The 16,361-nt window shown below is 36.4% G+C and overlaps 1 protein-coding gene across 2 annotated transcripts; it reads right to left on the reverse strand.

Annotated features, from left to right (window-relative positions):
• On the reverse strand, nt 348-14,074 carry LOC109727935 (protein GFS12). 2 transcript variants are annotated; one of them, XM_020258165.1, is made up of 17 exons: nt 13,926-14,074; nt 12,159-12,193; nt 12,021-12,068; nt 9,743-11,908; nt 8,889-9,216; nt 8,530-8,745; nt 6,680-6,752; nt 6,379-6,584; nt 6,228-6,290; nt 5,146-5,351; nt 4,932-5,043; nt 4,032-4,550; nt 3,571-3,866; nt 2,106-2,349; nt 1,631-1,704; nt 1,154-1,289; nt 348-800 (listed from the first exon to the last, which is right to left on the reverse strand). In XM_020258165.1, the coding sequence occupies exons 1-17, from the start codon at nt 14,040-14,042 to the stop codon at nt 648-650; spliced, it is 4,992 nt and encodes a 1,663-aa protein (XP_020113754.1). In that variant the 5' UTR covers nt 14,043-14,074; the 3' UTR covers nt 348-647. The 2 variants fall into 2 exon arrangements, with proteins under 2 accessions (XP_020113754.1, XP_020113755.1); XM_020258166.1 differs by lacking the exons at nt 12,021-12,068; nt 12,159-12,193; nt 13,926-14,074 and having other exon boundaries at nt 9,743-11,435; nt 11,545-11,747.

Genomic DNA, 16,361 nt, shown 5'->3' on the forward strand with positions numbered 1-16,361 from the left:
TCTATCATATTGAAAATATCTAGAAATCAAATTTTACGAATTCCTTTTTTTTTTAACATCATTTATCTTTTCATCAAGTGGTGTCAAAGTGAATTGTTAAGATTAAACAACAACTCTGTATTATGAAAGAACGAGTTTGCTTAAAACAATTTAAGAGGATATAGGCCAAACTTTAGAAGCAAGATTAAATAATTAACCAGAAAAATCATACTATAAAGACATAAAGATGCAAATTTTTCTGCATCACCAGAAAGAAAAAAACAAAGAAATACTCAAAGCATATTCTATTTTTCTCAACCATAAGAAAAAAAAAAAAAAAAAAAAAAAAAAAAAAAACTCATATTCTATATTTCGAAAGCATAATCGAATTCAAGGAATGAGAAGATACATAGATGCACTCATAAGATGGCATTTGAATTTCGAGTCTCTCGAATGACCGGCTAACTAATCACGAAATGATGAAGAGAAACAAAAATTAAAAGACGAAAATTTGAACAAATTGTTGATACTCCGGCAGTTTTACCTTCTCTACTTGCTTTAAAATACACCAGTGCCACAAGATAGTTTCACACAGCACCTTTTACATCCCATATACAACAAATTTCCATGAAAAAAGAAGGTAGAATATCATAAAAATTTGAAAAGAGCTAGCAGCAGATTTTAAGATAACCATCTTCAGTTCCGACAAGAAGCAATCGCGAGAAAGGAAGCACGCTGACGGTCGACAGAATCGACAGATTCCTCATCCCCTTATCAGCAGAATAAAGTTTCCGAGGTATAAGCCGCTGCTCCCCGCCAATCTGGCAAGGTAATGAACAAATCCCAGAATTAGAAAGAGCAGATGTTGAAAGGGTGAGAGGAGAGATGGATGTTAAAATCTAAGGTCACTCAGGTTAGCTCGTTGATTGATAAGCGACACTCGTAGAGCTAAGAAATTAGATAACTTAAATGATAATCATCCGCCAATTCATTTCCACATACTTTCCACTTGAAAATTCAATAATCATCCTAAGTTTTTGGACAAACCAAAGTACAGTGCAGGGTAGAAATTGAAGCAACTGAAAAATATAAGGGGGGCAATCGAGGTGAGTATGAAAGTGGAGGAGTGGTTCTTGTAATTTCGACAAAAAAAAAATAAAGAGAATTTACATACTTCATCTGTTGATCTGGCGAGGGAAGTCAACGCGATCTTGTTTCTGGAAACAGAAATCACGTCCTGGCCCCACACGGAGAAGCTCGAGATGCCATCAGAATGGCCTCGATAAACATTTGACGGGGTTGCTACGTTCCTGCCACATATGAATATAAGTGCAATAAAAAGTACAAGTATTTCCTCTTTCCGCTTATATTACACATTCTTCTAAACCAAATATATAAACATGATAATGAATTGCAGTTTGTTGCGCTAATAGGCACCCAGAACTTCGCAAGGAAGTTGTTAATTATACATAATGCAACCAAAAAATTAGGTTAGTTTGAAATTTGATTATTATAACAAGATTAAGACAAGAGTATGTTTCACGAGGCTGAGGAAGTTCTACCTCACACTTTAATAGATAGAAAGAAATAAGCGTAATCCATTTGAAGACAAATATGTAGGAATTTCCAGATGATCATAGCAAAACTATACCTTCTTAGGTCCCACACTCGCAGAGTTTTGTCAAGTGAACTGGACACCAGCAAATGATCCTCTGGAGCAGCCAACTGCGCACAAAAAATTGTTGTTTGTCAGGAGAAAAGCAATATGAACTTCGACGAGTATCCACAAGGGAACTTTCAAACCCCCCACCCAAAAAAAAAGAAGAATCCTTGATTTTTCAAATTGTGCAGCTTTGATCCAGTTTTCTTGCACTCGTAAATGTAGGACCGCAATCTTCCTTTCTGACTGAAATACCCGTTGTAGCCGTTTTCATGAATATATGCATCAGATATTTCAGCCAGGGGCATTTTGGTCCGTTTTGCACAAATGAAAGAAGTGAATGACAGTTGCGAAACTAAAAAAGAAGATTCTCTTCCTGTCTTGTTTTTTCCTTTTCTTTTTTTCTTTTTTTTTTTGCATAATGGTCAAGACATATGACCAAATAAGATAAATTCTGGCAACATACCTTTGTAATATAGCCGTCATGGGCTCGCCAAAGTGCAATAACATTCCCACTCCTCATGTCGAGCAATCTACATTGGCCTGAGCTCAGTCCTGCCGCTATCCAGGATGATGAAGCCAGAGAACCCTCTAACCCTAACTTTTTGGACCCACAAGAGCAGATAGCAGATACAAGAGATGAAAACGAATGCTCAGATGAGTCAGTCCTCCACAAATGCAGCTTCTGGTCCCGAACAACATCAATGAGCCTGCATAATAGCAAAACTCTTAGTTAGGACTTCAAAATTTTGACTCATGGAAAAGAGTAAAATTGTGTGTTTATCTTCTCTTAAAAAGTTGACATTAAGCATATTTATCCTTAGTTTTAAAGATCAATACGTTTATCCCCCTATGTTGACTGATGACAATAGATGACCTCTAAGATAGCCATTATCAGCTATATAGGGATGTAAATACATAATATTCAAGTTCACAAGGATAGATAGGCGAATGCCCCAGTAGCAACAATAGCAACAGCTAAGACTGCACCCATTAGAAGTTACAATTGTTGAATATAAATATTAAAAACACCGTTCTCTGACAGCTTAAGCTTTTAGAGAATAACGGTTGTTTCATATAATTTAGCATTGTATTAAAGTGGGAGGTCTTGAGTTCGTCTCGCCAGACTCCTAACGTTATTACATTTCGTCCCATTTAATTCAAGCTCACGTCTCGGACCTATCAAAAAGTCACGAGCACAAATGTAAGGAGTGCTGAATATAAATATTAAAAGTACTATTCTGTGGCTGCTTAAGCTTTAGGAGAACAATGGTTGTTTCATATAATTGAAAGAACAAATTCATTGAAGATCGCAACTCCAACATGAGGAATATCCACATAAGAGCATATTTATTTATTTAACAGTTAACCATAAACCTAACACTAATTGGAGTATGAGTGGTGTACGATCGATGGCAAACAAAACAGTAGGTTATATGTCCAAGGCCATTTTCTGCATAATAAGTTTTAGTTATTAGTCATAATCATAAACACAAAAGATGTAATGTAAGCACAGTAGAATAAACAACACGAATTTTCAATGGCTTATAATGAATGGATAAGTCAGAAAATATTCCAGAATTGGAAGATAACAGCGAATCAAATTGAATGACCCCAATAAATTGCAGTATACTCTAGAAATAGAAATTTGGTAGCGTCAGCCACAAAATGGAAAAATCACAACAAATTTGGCCAGGAAGAAATTACCAAATGAGCCAACAAGTGCATCTTCAAATCGCTAATCCTATTTATCATCAGGACTAATTTGAACAGCTTGTCATTATGGAGCTAAAATCCATAGTATAGTTTGCAAAGAAGCGCTAAACATTAATTTAACACAATATGTAATCTAAGACCATTTTAAGAAAATCAACTAGAAATTAAAAAAATTGCAACATGTAGAAACAACATTTAAAAGAGTATTGAATCACCTGAGTGAACCATTTCCTACGCCAGCTACCAGCTTTTCATCAGATTCAAGGTAATGCATGCAGGTATACAAACTACCACTGAATGCATTAGACAAAATTCCACCAGATAAAGCGCTCGGAGTAAGCATATTTGTCTGGTCTGCATTCATCTTTGCTATGGTTTGATGTGGAGAGTTTGTCGAGGACTCTGCATAGGCTGCTATAAGCTTCCCAGTTTGTGCACTCCATACATGAATTGTACCATCACAAGAGGCTATTCTTCCAGTCGTCGAAAGTAGGCATATAGCATTAACAACCTATAAAAGAACATGATAGTGTGTGGGGAAAATATATATATATATATATATATATATATATATATATATATATATATATATATATATAAAACCTCATCATGCGCATAATAACCATTTGAAAGCCTGAATTATATCATCAGAGGAAAAGGCAAAGGGCCAACTCACCTCGTCATGTCCATAATAACCAGATATGCAGTTCATCTTAGGCAACTCCCACCTTTGAATACTCCCTTTGAACCCAGGACCAACTCCACCAGTAAAAACCGTGCACTCATCATCGCAAACAACTATCGATCTAAGCGCACCAGGGTGAGCCCGGGCAGAGTGAAGCACAGATGCTTTTATCTTCCAAGGAATTTCATCTTTCAGCCCACCACTCCGTCCAAGAAAGTCAGGGCCATCCCAACTAGAATCACAGCTCGGAAACCAAAACCAAGGTTCGTGGTTTTCGAAATTTGGGGCCAATAAATTAGTGGCAAGTGTCAATTGTTCGAGATCATTTTCCTTTGTGGAGTCTGTTATAGTCATACCACCTTTAACTCCTTGAGATTGCGGTATGGACCATCCAACCCCATTAAGCAACAGTTTAGCTGGATTGTGTTCAGCTGAAGAATATGTAACAACCTGAAGCCTTTGAGACTTTGATGATTCGCCACTTTTAGAAGTCTCACCAAAAGATTCCCACTATAAAAAGCAGCAGAAAAAGGTCAGGCAAATAAGCTTATGAAACATGTAAACAACTAATATTATTTATTGAAATAAGCAAACAGAACTATGCTTCACATCACAACCGATGCACTCTTATATGGCCCTGCACAATCATCAATTTACATACACGCCCCCGTAAATCTGAATTTTCACACATACCAAAAAACTTGAGTTGGGGATTCAGTCTATTTCATGAAGGAATTTGTTTTCATATTAGAGAAAGTTTGAAAGAGGGAATTTTTGTTAGTAGGATGGTCTACTATTCATAAAACAGTAAGTTTCTAAAGGGTATATATGAATTTGCAGGTTCTGCAGGGGCACAGAACTGAACTTTTAATTAAAACAAAACATGTTTACCTTCCAATTATAACATTTTTGAAGCATTTGCTCCAAAAGAAACCATGTAGAACAGCATTGCCGGATCTTCTCTATGCCCAGAAGTGATGCCAGGAAAGGATACAGAAGTAACCTACAAAAAGAAAGGAAAAAAAAAGAAAAAGAAAGCAGAATCATCCCAACTATGTATGTCTCAAAGATATTGTGCAGGAAAATTTTAGCAAATTGCACCTACACGAGGTCCATTCTGGATTCAATCTTAACATCGTCGTCTAATTTCAATTTGGAGATTTTCAAGCTTCTCCCAGAGGGAGTTGGTCCAAAGGTTATTTGAGAAAAAGCTAGTTCAGCAAAAAGCTCTTTCAGATTTGGCAAAATATACATAGAAGTGTATTCTGGTCCAATCCTTTGACAAAGACCGACAAGCGCAATCGCAGCAACCTGGCCATCATAGAAGACAACAGGATAAACAGATACGTAAGGTGCCTTTTGTGACACTAATAGGTTTATTGTGTTCAGATATTTGCATATATTATAAAAGGGACAATTGCTTATATACCCCTGAAAAGTTTCCGATTTTCCGATTTACCCCTCTTAGAAGGCTAATATTGAAAATACCCTCTTTACGTTCCAACCTATTTCTAATATACCCCTAGAGTTAAAATCTGTTAATTAACTCTGTTAACTCTGTAAAATTACTATTTTGCCCTTTCAAATATACCCTTCCACCATCACTGACTTTCTTATTTGCCCTTAAAGTCGGGGGCACAAAAAGTATTTTGCCTTTTGGTCTTTTCCAATATACCCCTCTACCGTCATCAATATTTTTTATTTGCCCTTAAGGGCAAAATTGGCATTTTAATTTTTTTTAATTGTGGTAGATGTTTAACTTACGTTTAACCAAAGTTAACTAAACAGGAGATAACTGCGGGGGTATTTTGCAATAACAGTGGAACATATGAAGGGTATTTTGGAAAGAAAAAAAAAAGTAGGGGTAAATCAGATATTTTCAAACATATGAGGGGTATATAGGCAATTATCCCTTTATAAAAATATACAATAAAGTATATATTCATGCGTTTTCATATGAACCCTTTGCAATCTACTCAACAAAAAATGCCTTTACATACAAAGCGTTTTATGATGAAAACAAACATCCTGTCGAGAATTAAATAACTCCCAATTTCAAATAAGGGTATTTTGTAGGAAGCTGCACTTTTTAAGTGTATATACAAAAATTCAAAGTTAGATATGTGATGATGCATGTAAAATCCGCTATTAAAAATCAAACGCTTGGGAAAGAAGCGAAAGCAATACCTGCGTCACACGAAGATCGAACTGAGATTGCAAGAGAACCTTAACATGCAGGCAAATTTGATCCTGTAAAAGTTGCAAGAGAATAACATATTAACAGCACATGTAATGAGAATCAAATCAACCAAATTAACTGGGGATGAGGAAAACCAACCTGAACTAGCTCTTTAAGAACCACCATCACAGGAAGGGCAGAAACCAGACCAGCCAAAGCGGAAAAACAGTCGATTAAAGTTAACGAATTCCAGCTTTGCTGAGGCTCAGGTTTATTCATCTGCGACGCTTCGATACAGGAGAGAACAACATTCCTTAATAAAGGTAGAAGTTGTTTGACGATAAATTTTTCTCCAAGAAGAGCACCTATTTATCAAAGAGATCCATCAATTAGTAATTGATTTAATATTATCGCGACAAAACAAAGAAAATTTTTGAAAAAAGATAGAGAACTGGATTACCTATTCTAATCAGAGCATCAATTCCGTCAGCGCAAAGGCCTTTGCCAAAAGAATGGATTAGTGGCAAGATTGTCTGAAAAATAATTTTGGTGTTAATAGGAATGAATATCCAATATATATATATATATATATATATAGAGAGAGAGAGAGAGAGAGAGAGAGAGAGAGCTAGGCTGGTATACTATCGGTAGCACGGAGGTCTCCGTGCTACCAAGTTGTTTACAATGATACAGCTTCCAAATCGACGATCGGCTCCGTTAGACTTGATCTACGCTATTAAAAGTATTTAGAAACTAAATTTCATAATTTTTCGACATCATTTGGCTAGTGATCAAAAGGTCTCAAAATTGACAATTTTAATGGTAGATTTGATGCGTTTGTGAATTTAACGGTGTAAACCAATCCAAATCCGATGAAATTTTTATAAAAAATTCTTTTCACTATTTAGAGTAATATCAGTACCTCTGATCTTAAATTCAAGTCTTTTATCATCATTTTTTATGAGATTTTTATTTTCAGCCGTTCATTTTTAGACTACTCATTTGATAGGTAAATGATGCCGAAAAATTATGAAATTTAGATTCCAAATACTTTCAATAATGTAGATTAAGTTTAACGGAGCCGATCGTCGATTTGGAAGCCGCAGCATTGAAAACAACTTGGTAGCACGGAGGCCTCCGTGCTAACGATAGTATACCAGCCTAGCTCTATATATATATATATATATATATAATTGAGCTAGAATACTCTCAAAAGCACCAACTCCTTGGTGCTTTTGAGTTTCTAGCCCTTGGATCTACTCCTTGATTACTAATAACCTTTGAATCAAACACTATTCCACCACCACCACCTACCACCATCATCTCGACCCTACATCTCTCCATCCAATGGCTAAAAACTCAAAAGCACCACCCCCTTGGTGCTTTTGAGAGTATTCTAGCTCAACTCTCTCTCTCTCTCTCTCTCTATATATATATATAGAGAGAGAGAGAGAGAATTATGCTACTATACTATCGATAGTACCAACTGCTTAGTGCTATCGAGTTTTTGGCTGTTGGATAAAAGGATGTGCGGTTAGGATTATAGTGGTTCCCAGTTAGGATGATAGTGGTCCCCTGGGGTTGAGTGGGTGATTGGCTAAATAGTATAATCTAACGGATGGAAATGATCATAGGGTAGATCTAACGACAAAAAACTTGATGGCACCAAGAGATTGGTACTATCAATAGTGTAGTAGCTGGACTCTATATATATATATATATATATATATATATAGAGAGAGAGAGAGAGAGAGAGAGAGAGAGAGAGAGAGAGAGAGTCCGGCTGGGGTGCTTCTAATAGCACCAAGCACTTGGTGGTACCAAGTTTGCCACCATTAGATTTACCCCTTTATCATTTCCATCCGTTAGATCATGCTATTCAACCAACCACCCATTCAACCCAATAAGACCACTATTATCCTAATCGCACATCCCCTCATCCAAAGGCAGAAAACCTACGAGCACCAATGACTTGATACTTTTAAAAGCATTCCAGCCTAAATCTGTGTGTGTGTGTGTGTGTGTGTGTGTGTGTGTGTGTGTGTATCCTTGCAGTTTTTTATTTACATATATCCTTGTAGATTCTTATCGCCACTATCCCCATGAATTGGATGATTCCCAACTTCAGATGATAATACTTTTGTAAGAAACTGCACTTTTGAGTGGTATATAGGCAAATTCATATTCGACAGGGGAATACACGTGAATATATGATTTCTTTTTCAGATTTACATATATAAAATCTCCAACTCACATTTTCTAATGGCACATGTGAGAAGAACTATTATCAAGAAGGTGCTTAAAACTTGCCTGATGAACTGTAATGGGAATGCCAAGCTCTTCACTTGAGCCAATCAGAACAACAGCAGCAGCAGAAGCAGCTATCTTGTTAGGCGAATTGTTTAAATTTGAAATGACTAAAGGATGAACCTTCTCAAGATATGTTGGTTTGCCCAATTTCTTCCATAAATCCCTAACAAAGGAATCTTGGAGGATAGAGACCTTCAGATGTGAATATTCCGATGCCTGTAACAAAAACCATTGCACACAATTTGTCAAAATTAAGATTTAAATTATTAATAATGTTCTAGAGACCGATGAATAAGACATAAAAAAAGAAAAAGAAAACTACATGAGATTTTTCCTACTGATTTTTTTTCTCAACCGGCCTGTAAGATCTTCTGAATGATGGGCAAGATCAATTCTTTTGCTGCTTGGTTCTTCAAACACTTTAAAAATTCTCTCAGAAGACACAGAGCTGACTCAGATTCAGCATCGGAGAGAGGTGATTTTACAAGAGGTAAGCAGTAAGGGGCGCACATTTCAGCGGCAAACGATCCCATTAATTTCAAAGCTCCTTCACTAGCGAGCTTAGCAGCATACTGAAGACGATACTTGGATTTAGACGAGAGTTGAAGTGGAGCGAGAAACATGTATGCCGATCGAACTGACGGAGGAAAGTATTGCGACTCCAAAAGGTATTTTGCAGATGGCCTCCTGACAAAGTCGAACAATCACAAAGAAGACAGAAAATAAGATCACAAACAGGAGAGGAAAGTGGAGTACATTAGAAGGAAAACCATGATTTTGGATAGTCTAGAAAGTCGCATTATGATCAGTCATACATTAATTTTTGTTTGTTTCAATCTTCAAATTCCATCACAAGAAATTACAGTTTAAGTGGAAGAGCTCAGCCACATGAGATTGTTTATCTTACTATTGTTCCAAAATCTTAGTTTATTGGCTAAGTTGTAGTAAAATGCCTAAAAATATCGCAATTCCAATCAACCGCGCTCTTCAAAGCTACATATTACCTAGTGAAATATCAGGAGGTGGTGGTGGTGGTGGTGGTGGTTTGGGGAGCATTTTCATCATTTTATCCTCCCTATTACACCATCTATGGATGAATTTCATAATAATTTAAAGGATAACGGGGGACAACATAAAAATCGCGATATTTTTAAAGGGGGCAACATGAAAATCACTAAATTTCAAAGAACCTTATTAGTGCCACTACAAATACCTATTCCATTCTCCTTGGATACATGCTTCAACAAGAAGTGCAACAGGAGAAGACAATTCTTGCAGAGCTCCTGGTAATATGTCGCTTTCTTTGTATGCAGCTAGTGAGACAGGATCAAAAAGCGGCCTCTGGATATAGAGCTCGGCCAATATGCATCCAATAGAAAATATATCATCAGCGCAATTTTCAGAATGCACCCCCAAAGTAGATGATTTTTGTCTCCAGTGCAACAATTCTTGAAATCCCATATAGGTGGTATCATCCGCTTCAAAGTTTTCAACAAAGGAGGCAAAATCGAATTCAGGTGGAAGCGGTAAAGCACTGTTGGGCTGTTCTAAAATCTCCATCCCTGAATGCATGCTTTGTGGATTATCAAGTGAAGAACAATTCTCAATAATATCTTCACGGTAATTGTAGATTGGATTTAAATGGCGCGCATGTTCAGAAAATACCATTGCTGCTTCTAAATCTTCCAAATAATGAGTCTGTGAAAGATGATTGTTACTGGTAGCTGAAACCATGTTTCCATTTATGTTTATATTATTTGCTTGTTTTTGGCACTTAATACATGATTTTTTATTAGTGCAATAACTGGAGTGAGGAGTGATACCACGGCGCATCGGATGAGCTTTTGTAAAAAGCTGTCGACGGCCAATAGACTTTGGCCTCAATGGATCACTCACGGGCAACATCACGTTCTTGGCTTCTACAGAAGCCAGGCCGGAAAGCTTATACCCAAATGTTATGTCAATCCAATGATGAAGTTGTCGTGAGACACGTTCACTTTCTAACGCTTCTCGATGCAGCAAAATAAACTCTTCTGGATTTGAAGCCCATGATGGAACAGCGAGATTGATCATCTCAGAATGGCGAGAAATGAAAATTCGAGGATCACTATAAAATTCCGGGATGCACTCGTCTGGGGTCCACTGATAAAGTCTCTGCATGCTTGAGGGGTACTCATTAGGCTCATACACAGATCTAACAGCTGATTTCAAAATTGCTAAAGGTAGCCTTCTTGCTTTATAGCTGCATACTGCTAATTCAGACAAGCATTCGTCAGAAACATGGTGGGGAACTTCAGATGTTGAATAAGTGAAGTCCAATTGTTCGTCGCCTTTTGCCAATCGCCATTTGCTTTTCGTGAGGTCTCTCCACCCCAAATCCGAACGTTCATCGGGTTTCACAGTAAAGTCTATAACCCAAGGCATTACAGTGTGGAATGTATGGTCGCCCCACCTTCTACCAGCTAACTTGTTTAACACAAGAAGGTAATCATAATTGCTTAATTCACCCTCCCACCATCTCTTAAAATTAGAATGAAAGTCTACAGACATTGACAACTTAGATTCTGAATATATAGTTCGGCAAGGACAGTCTTCTCTTAAACAGCCTGAGCTTGAGGAAGGACAATTAGAATCTTTCAATCTTGAGTTACTTTTTAAAAGGCGCATGTCACTAACACTCAGCCAAGGCCAAAGAAAATTGGTTAAAAGTATGGTGGAAGGGCTTATATTGCCATGAGAAACACCTAAACCATGAAGATAACCCAAAGCAGAAATTATCTGGTAGATAAAAAATCTAACGTGCCAATCTGACTGAAAAGCCTTGGGACTGTAGTGAAGGATATTTTCCAGAGTATAAGGAGCCTTCGGATGCAATAGATAGCAATAATCTGGTGTTTCCAGAACACCTAAAACAGGGCAGATATTGGGATGTCTCACAATATCAGTAGTAGAAGTGCCATCAAATGAAGAAAATCCTACTAAATTTAAGAAATTCACACCATGCCACCCACTCACTTTCCGTTCGGCGAGCATATTTAAGGATGAAATCACATGGTCTTCTGTTGATCCACATAAGTATTTCGAAACTATCTCTCTGATCGTGATGCTTGAGGCTTCACCAACATGAGAAACAGGGGTTAATGCAGCGATCATCCTAACACATGGTGATTGTTTGCAAAAGTTGGACAAGGAATTTCCATGTTCAAAATAAATTAGATTCACTCTTCCAGACGAGGAAATAGTTTGCGAGGAAGATGGAGTGCCATCGCTCGGACTACCAACATCAAGTTCTCTTTCACATTGACCTCGGTCTAAGGAGGAGTTGTTTTCTGTGCCGTGGCATTCTTTCACAACACCATTCTCAAAACATTCCTTCTTACTGCAAAGAGAAAGAAAATAACATTGAGCCTGAATAATAAAGTCCATTGCACATGAATTATACCAAAGATAAGATTACTCTTTGACACATTAAATTCATAAAGATGACTTACTTATCAACAGATAATCCCACCAGCACAAATTGATCAGAGACCCCTTCGCTACAAAATAATACCACAAGCAACAGATGAAGTATAGGACCAAAGCCATAAACATCAAAAAAAAAAAAAAATGACAAAGTTAATATATACCTTGGAGCATTCCCCTCACTCCCATTCACATAGATCTGCAGCCAAAAAAGGATATACTATGAACAAGTAACAATAGAGATATAACAAAGATACGGAGTACATGATATCCACCCAAGAAAATTTAAAGAAAAAAAGTACAAGCATAAAGGGCTAGACAAACGAACTACCTGACGAGGTTTATTCCACAAGAAAAAATTACAACCAGATTTTAAACCGAAATCTAGGCAAAATTTAACTAACTGTAGAGACCTAACGAAGCAAAAACTAACTGTGGTGTTTACGAGTTCAATTTCCGAGTATAAAGGAGAATGGCGTAGAACACTGCAAATTCAATAGTTCATAGTGTCGCAACATATATCTACCCATCACCTAGAGATATTAAAATTCCAATTCTCAACATGTTCCGACCAAGGATTTAAGTGCCGCAGCATGGGTTCGTGTTGAAAACTTGCGGATCACAAAAAAAAAATACATGTATGCCAACTCATAATGTATGAAATTTTTATTTTCTTTAGCAACAAAATATTCTAATTGCTTATTATGTATCTTTATCAAATCTTTTGAATCTTTTGAACTTTATTGAATAAATTACTTACTAATTTTTAAAAAAAAAACATTTTGAGCTGTGCCATCGACACAAGGGCTATATCGTGCTGATATCTTGTTGACATAATACGAAAACGGTAGATACAGTCCATGCCGATAGGCACTTAAACCCTTGGTTCAGACTCAAATGAGTGATGTTTCTATCATTTCCTCTTAGCGGCAACTAATAATGTATGTTATTTACCGTCCAAAACAAGGTTTAATAGACCAATTACCCTCTATTCGGCACCAAATCAAGACAAAATTTAATTAATATGAAAATTCAGGTAATTCAAGCGAATTGAATTTAGAGTTGTATTCTCTTGATCGGGAATGAATGGAATTAGTTTGAATTCCATCTTTTACACATGTTGGATTCATCGTATATGCTTACACTTATTGAAATCATTCTAAATCATCGGAATCAAATCAAATCGCAGCCACTAATGTTTCCAAACAAGCAGTGATTTAACGAATTCAAATTTGCAACTCCATCAAAACCAGTGATTTGTAATTCAAACCACTATAAACAGGAGTTTGGTGTCAGCTACCGAATATTAATGAAGTTCAGTGATTGCTAAGAATGTGAGATATAATATTCGAAACACCCGTAGCGTGATTAAACCTTAGCATAACCGTCAAAAATTTCTCCTAAAATTTACCACTAAAAATACAATAAAAACAATTGATTTTCCAGCATCAGAATAGTAGCGGCTTCTCCAAGTATAGCCCAACTTTTTTTTTTTGATTTACAATCCTAATTTCTGGTTTTTTTCTGTTTTTGATTCGAAATTGCACAAATTTAGTCAAACTGATTAGCCCTGCTTAATTTTTAGGGAATAAAACTGCAGTAATTAAACGACTAGCTAATTCGAAAGTTCGCTCATCTGAAGATGAAGCAGATGTTTAAATTTAGGCCTCATTTGGTATAATTACAGTTCTTTATTTCTTTTTAAAATTAGGCTAAAAATAAAAAAAAAAATCAGGTTTTTGGCTTTTTGGATGTAAGGATTGCAAGGATTAGAAACAATAGAAATTTTATTTTACAGAAAAGAAAAAAAAAATAGAAAAAGGGCAACGATATCGATATCAAACGAGGCCTAGATGAAGCCATTAATTTAGCTTATGAACTCTCATTACATTTTTGCAACAAAAAAAAAGGGGAAAAGGGAAGAAGAGAACCTGGACGACGGCGGAGGAGGCGAGAGGGAGCGGCGAATCGGAGACGCCGTAGCGAAAGACGGCGCCGCCGGAGAAGTCGGCGCCGATTCGGCTCTCCAAGCACTCGTAGCACCACATCACATCCCCATCCCCATCCCCATCCCCATCACCATCGCCACTCCACCCCTCCAAGGAGAGAGAGAGAGAGAGAGAGAGAGAGAGAGAGAGAGGAAACCCCAAAAGAGACTACTGGAGGAGGGAGGTGAGAGAGAGAGAGAGAGGAGGGTTTTAGGGGAATTTTTTTTAACAATAATCCTAGAAAATTTCTAATTTGCTAAATGATCCTTCTAAAATTTTATTTGGAACCTAATAGGTATTTAAATGGGATTGGATATCCGAATTTTATCCGAACCTGAACCTTAATGGAGTGGATTTATTTGGTGCTAAATGGATATAATTTTGGATATGAATATAAAAAACGAACACCGGATAGATTTGGATTTGGGTATGAATTTTGATTGTACTCGACCAAAACCAAAACCTGAATTGATTTTTTATTTTATATATATATATATATAGAATTAGACTGGAATACTTCTAATAGCACCAGATCATTAATGCTATTAGGTTTTCAGCCCTTGGATGAAGGGGTATGCAATTAGCATGATAGTGATTTCCTAAGGTTGAGTGGTAATTGGTTGAATAGTATGATCTAACGGATGAAAGTTGTCAAAGGGATAAATCTAACAATAGAAAATTTGGTGGCACAAAATGCTGAGTGCTATTAGAAACACCCCAGCCAGAATATATATATATATATATATATATATATATATATATATATATATATATAGTCCGGCTGGGATACTATCGATAGCACCAAGGATTTTATGCTATCGAGTTTTTCACTGTTAGATTTAACCCTTTAATTATTTTTATCCGTTAGATTATACTATCAACCAACCACCTACTCAACCCTAGGGGGCCCACATCATCCTAACCGCACATTTCTCAATTATATATACATGTATATATATATAGAACTAGGCTGGAATACTATCGATAGCACCAAGTTATTGGTGCTATTGATTTTTTAGTCCTTGGATTGAGAAATTGGTGGTTAGGATGATGTGGGCCCCCTAGGTTGAGTGAGTGGCTAGTTGAATAGTATAATCTAATAGGTAAAAATAATCAAAGAGGTTAAATCTAATGGTGCTATCGATAGTACCCCAGCCGGACTCTCTATATATATATATAGAGAGAGAGAGAGAGAGAGAGAGCATGGCTCTCAGGACGGAGGCCTTCGTGCTCCTGAGCCGTTTTCGATGATGGAATTTCCGAATTGATGATCGGCTCCGTTAGACTTGATCTAGCGTATTTGAAGTTTCTAGAAAATCATTTTTGCGATTTTTTGATATCATTTACCTAGTGATCGAAATGATTCAAAACCAATAATTTTTAATGGTTGATATCTGCCGTTTTCAAGTTTAACGGTGTAGAAGTATTCAAATCAGATGAAATTTTGATATAAAATTTTTTATACTATCTATAACAAGATCAATATTTCTGATCGAAAATTTTAGTGCTATATCACCATTTTTTATAGAATTTTTATTTTCAGCTGTTAAAAATTATTGATTTTGAATCCTTTCGATTGCTAGGCAAATGATATCGAAAAATCACAAAAATTATTTTCTAGAAACTTCAAATACGCTAGATCATGTCTAATGGAGCTGATCGTCGATTCGAAAATTCTATGATAAAAAACGGTGAGGAGCATGCATAGGGCCTCCGTGCTCCTGAGAGCACAGCAGTCCTGCTCTCTCTCTCTCTCTCTCTCTCTCTCTCTCTCTCTCTCTCTCTATATATATATATATATATATATATAGGGTCCGGCTACTATCCTATTAATAGGATTGGGACCCTTGTCCTATCAAGTCGATTTGAATGATCGGAACTTCAAATTGATAATCGGTACCGTTGAAGTTGATCTACACAATTAGAAATGTTTAGAAACCAAATTTTGTAATATTTAAAAATCATTATCAAGTTCATCTTAAGAGTTGAAAAATGAACGGTCAAAAATGAATAACCTTCTTAAAAAGAGATTAGACTTTCTCAGTTCGCAATCAGAGTTATCAAACATTATCTAAATAGTATAAAGAATTTTCTATAAAAAAATCCAAGCAATTTGGATTGCTCTACACCATTAAACAAGCAAACGGCTCATATAGGCCGTCAAAAATTGTCGATTTTACGACACTTTGATCACCATGTAAACCATTATCAAAATTTATGAAATTAAGTTTCTAGATATTTCAAATACTGTAGATCAACTTCAACGGCTCCGATCATCGATTCAGAATCTCGATCATTAAGAACAACTTGATAGGACAAGTGCTCCTATCCTATTAATAGGATAGTAGCATTAGCCTATACATACATATATATATATAT

This window comes from Ananas comosus, linkage group 23, assembly GCF_001540865.1.
Source record: "Ananas comosus cultivar F153 linkage group 23, ASM154086v1, whole genome shotgun sequence".
Classification (NCBI taxonomy): Eukaryota; Viridiplantae; Streptophyta; class Magnoliopsida; order Poales; family Bromeliaceae; genus Ananas; species Ananas comosus.

What these genes read in the sequence shown, in the direction of transcription:
- LOC109727935 (XM_020258165.1), bottom strand. Translation starts at nt 14,042, where the DNA reads ATGTGGTGCTACGAGTGCTTGGAGAGCCGAATCGGCGCCGACTTCTCC. An exon ending in ATCCAAGGAGAATGGAATAG is followed by an intron (nt 9,217 to 9,742) that starts GTATTTGTAGTG and finishes CGACTTTGTCAG; the next exon opens with GAGGCCATCTGCAAAATACC. An exon ending in TCGATCTTCGTGTGACGCAG is followed by an intron (nt 5,352 to 6,227) that starts GTATTGCTTTCG and finishes TATGATGGCCAG; the next exon opens with GTTGCTGCGATTGCGCTTGT.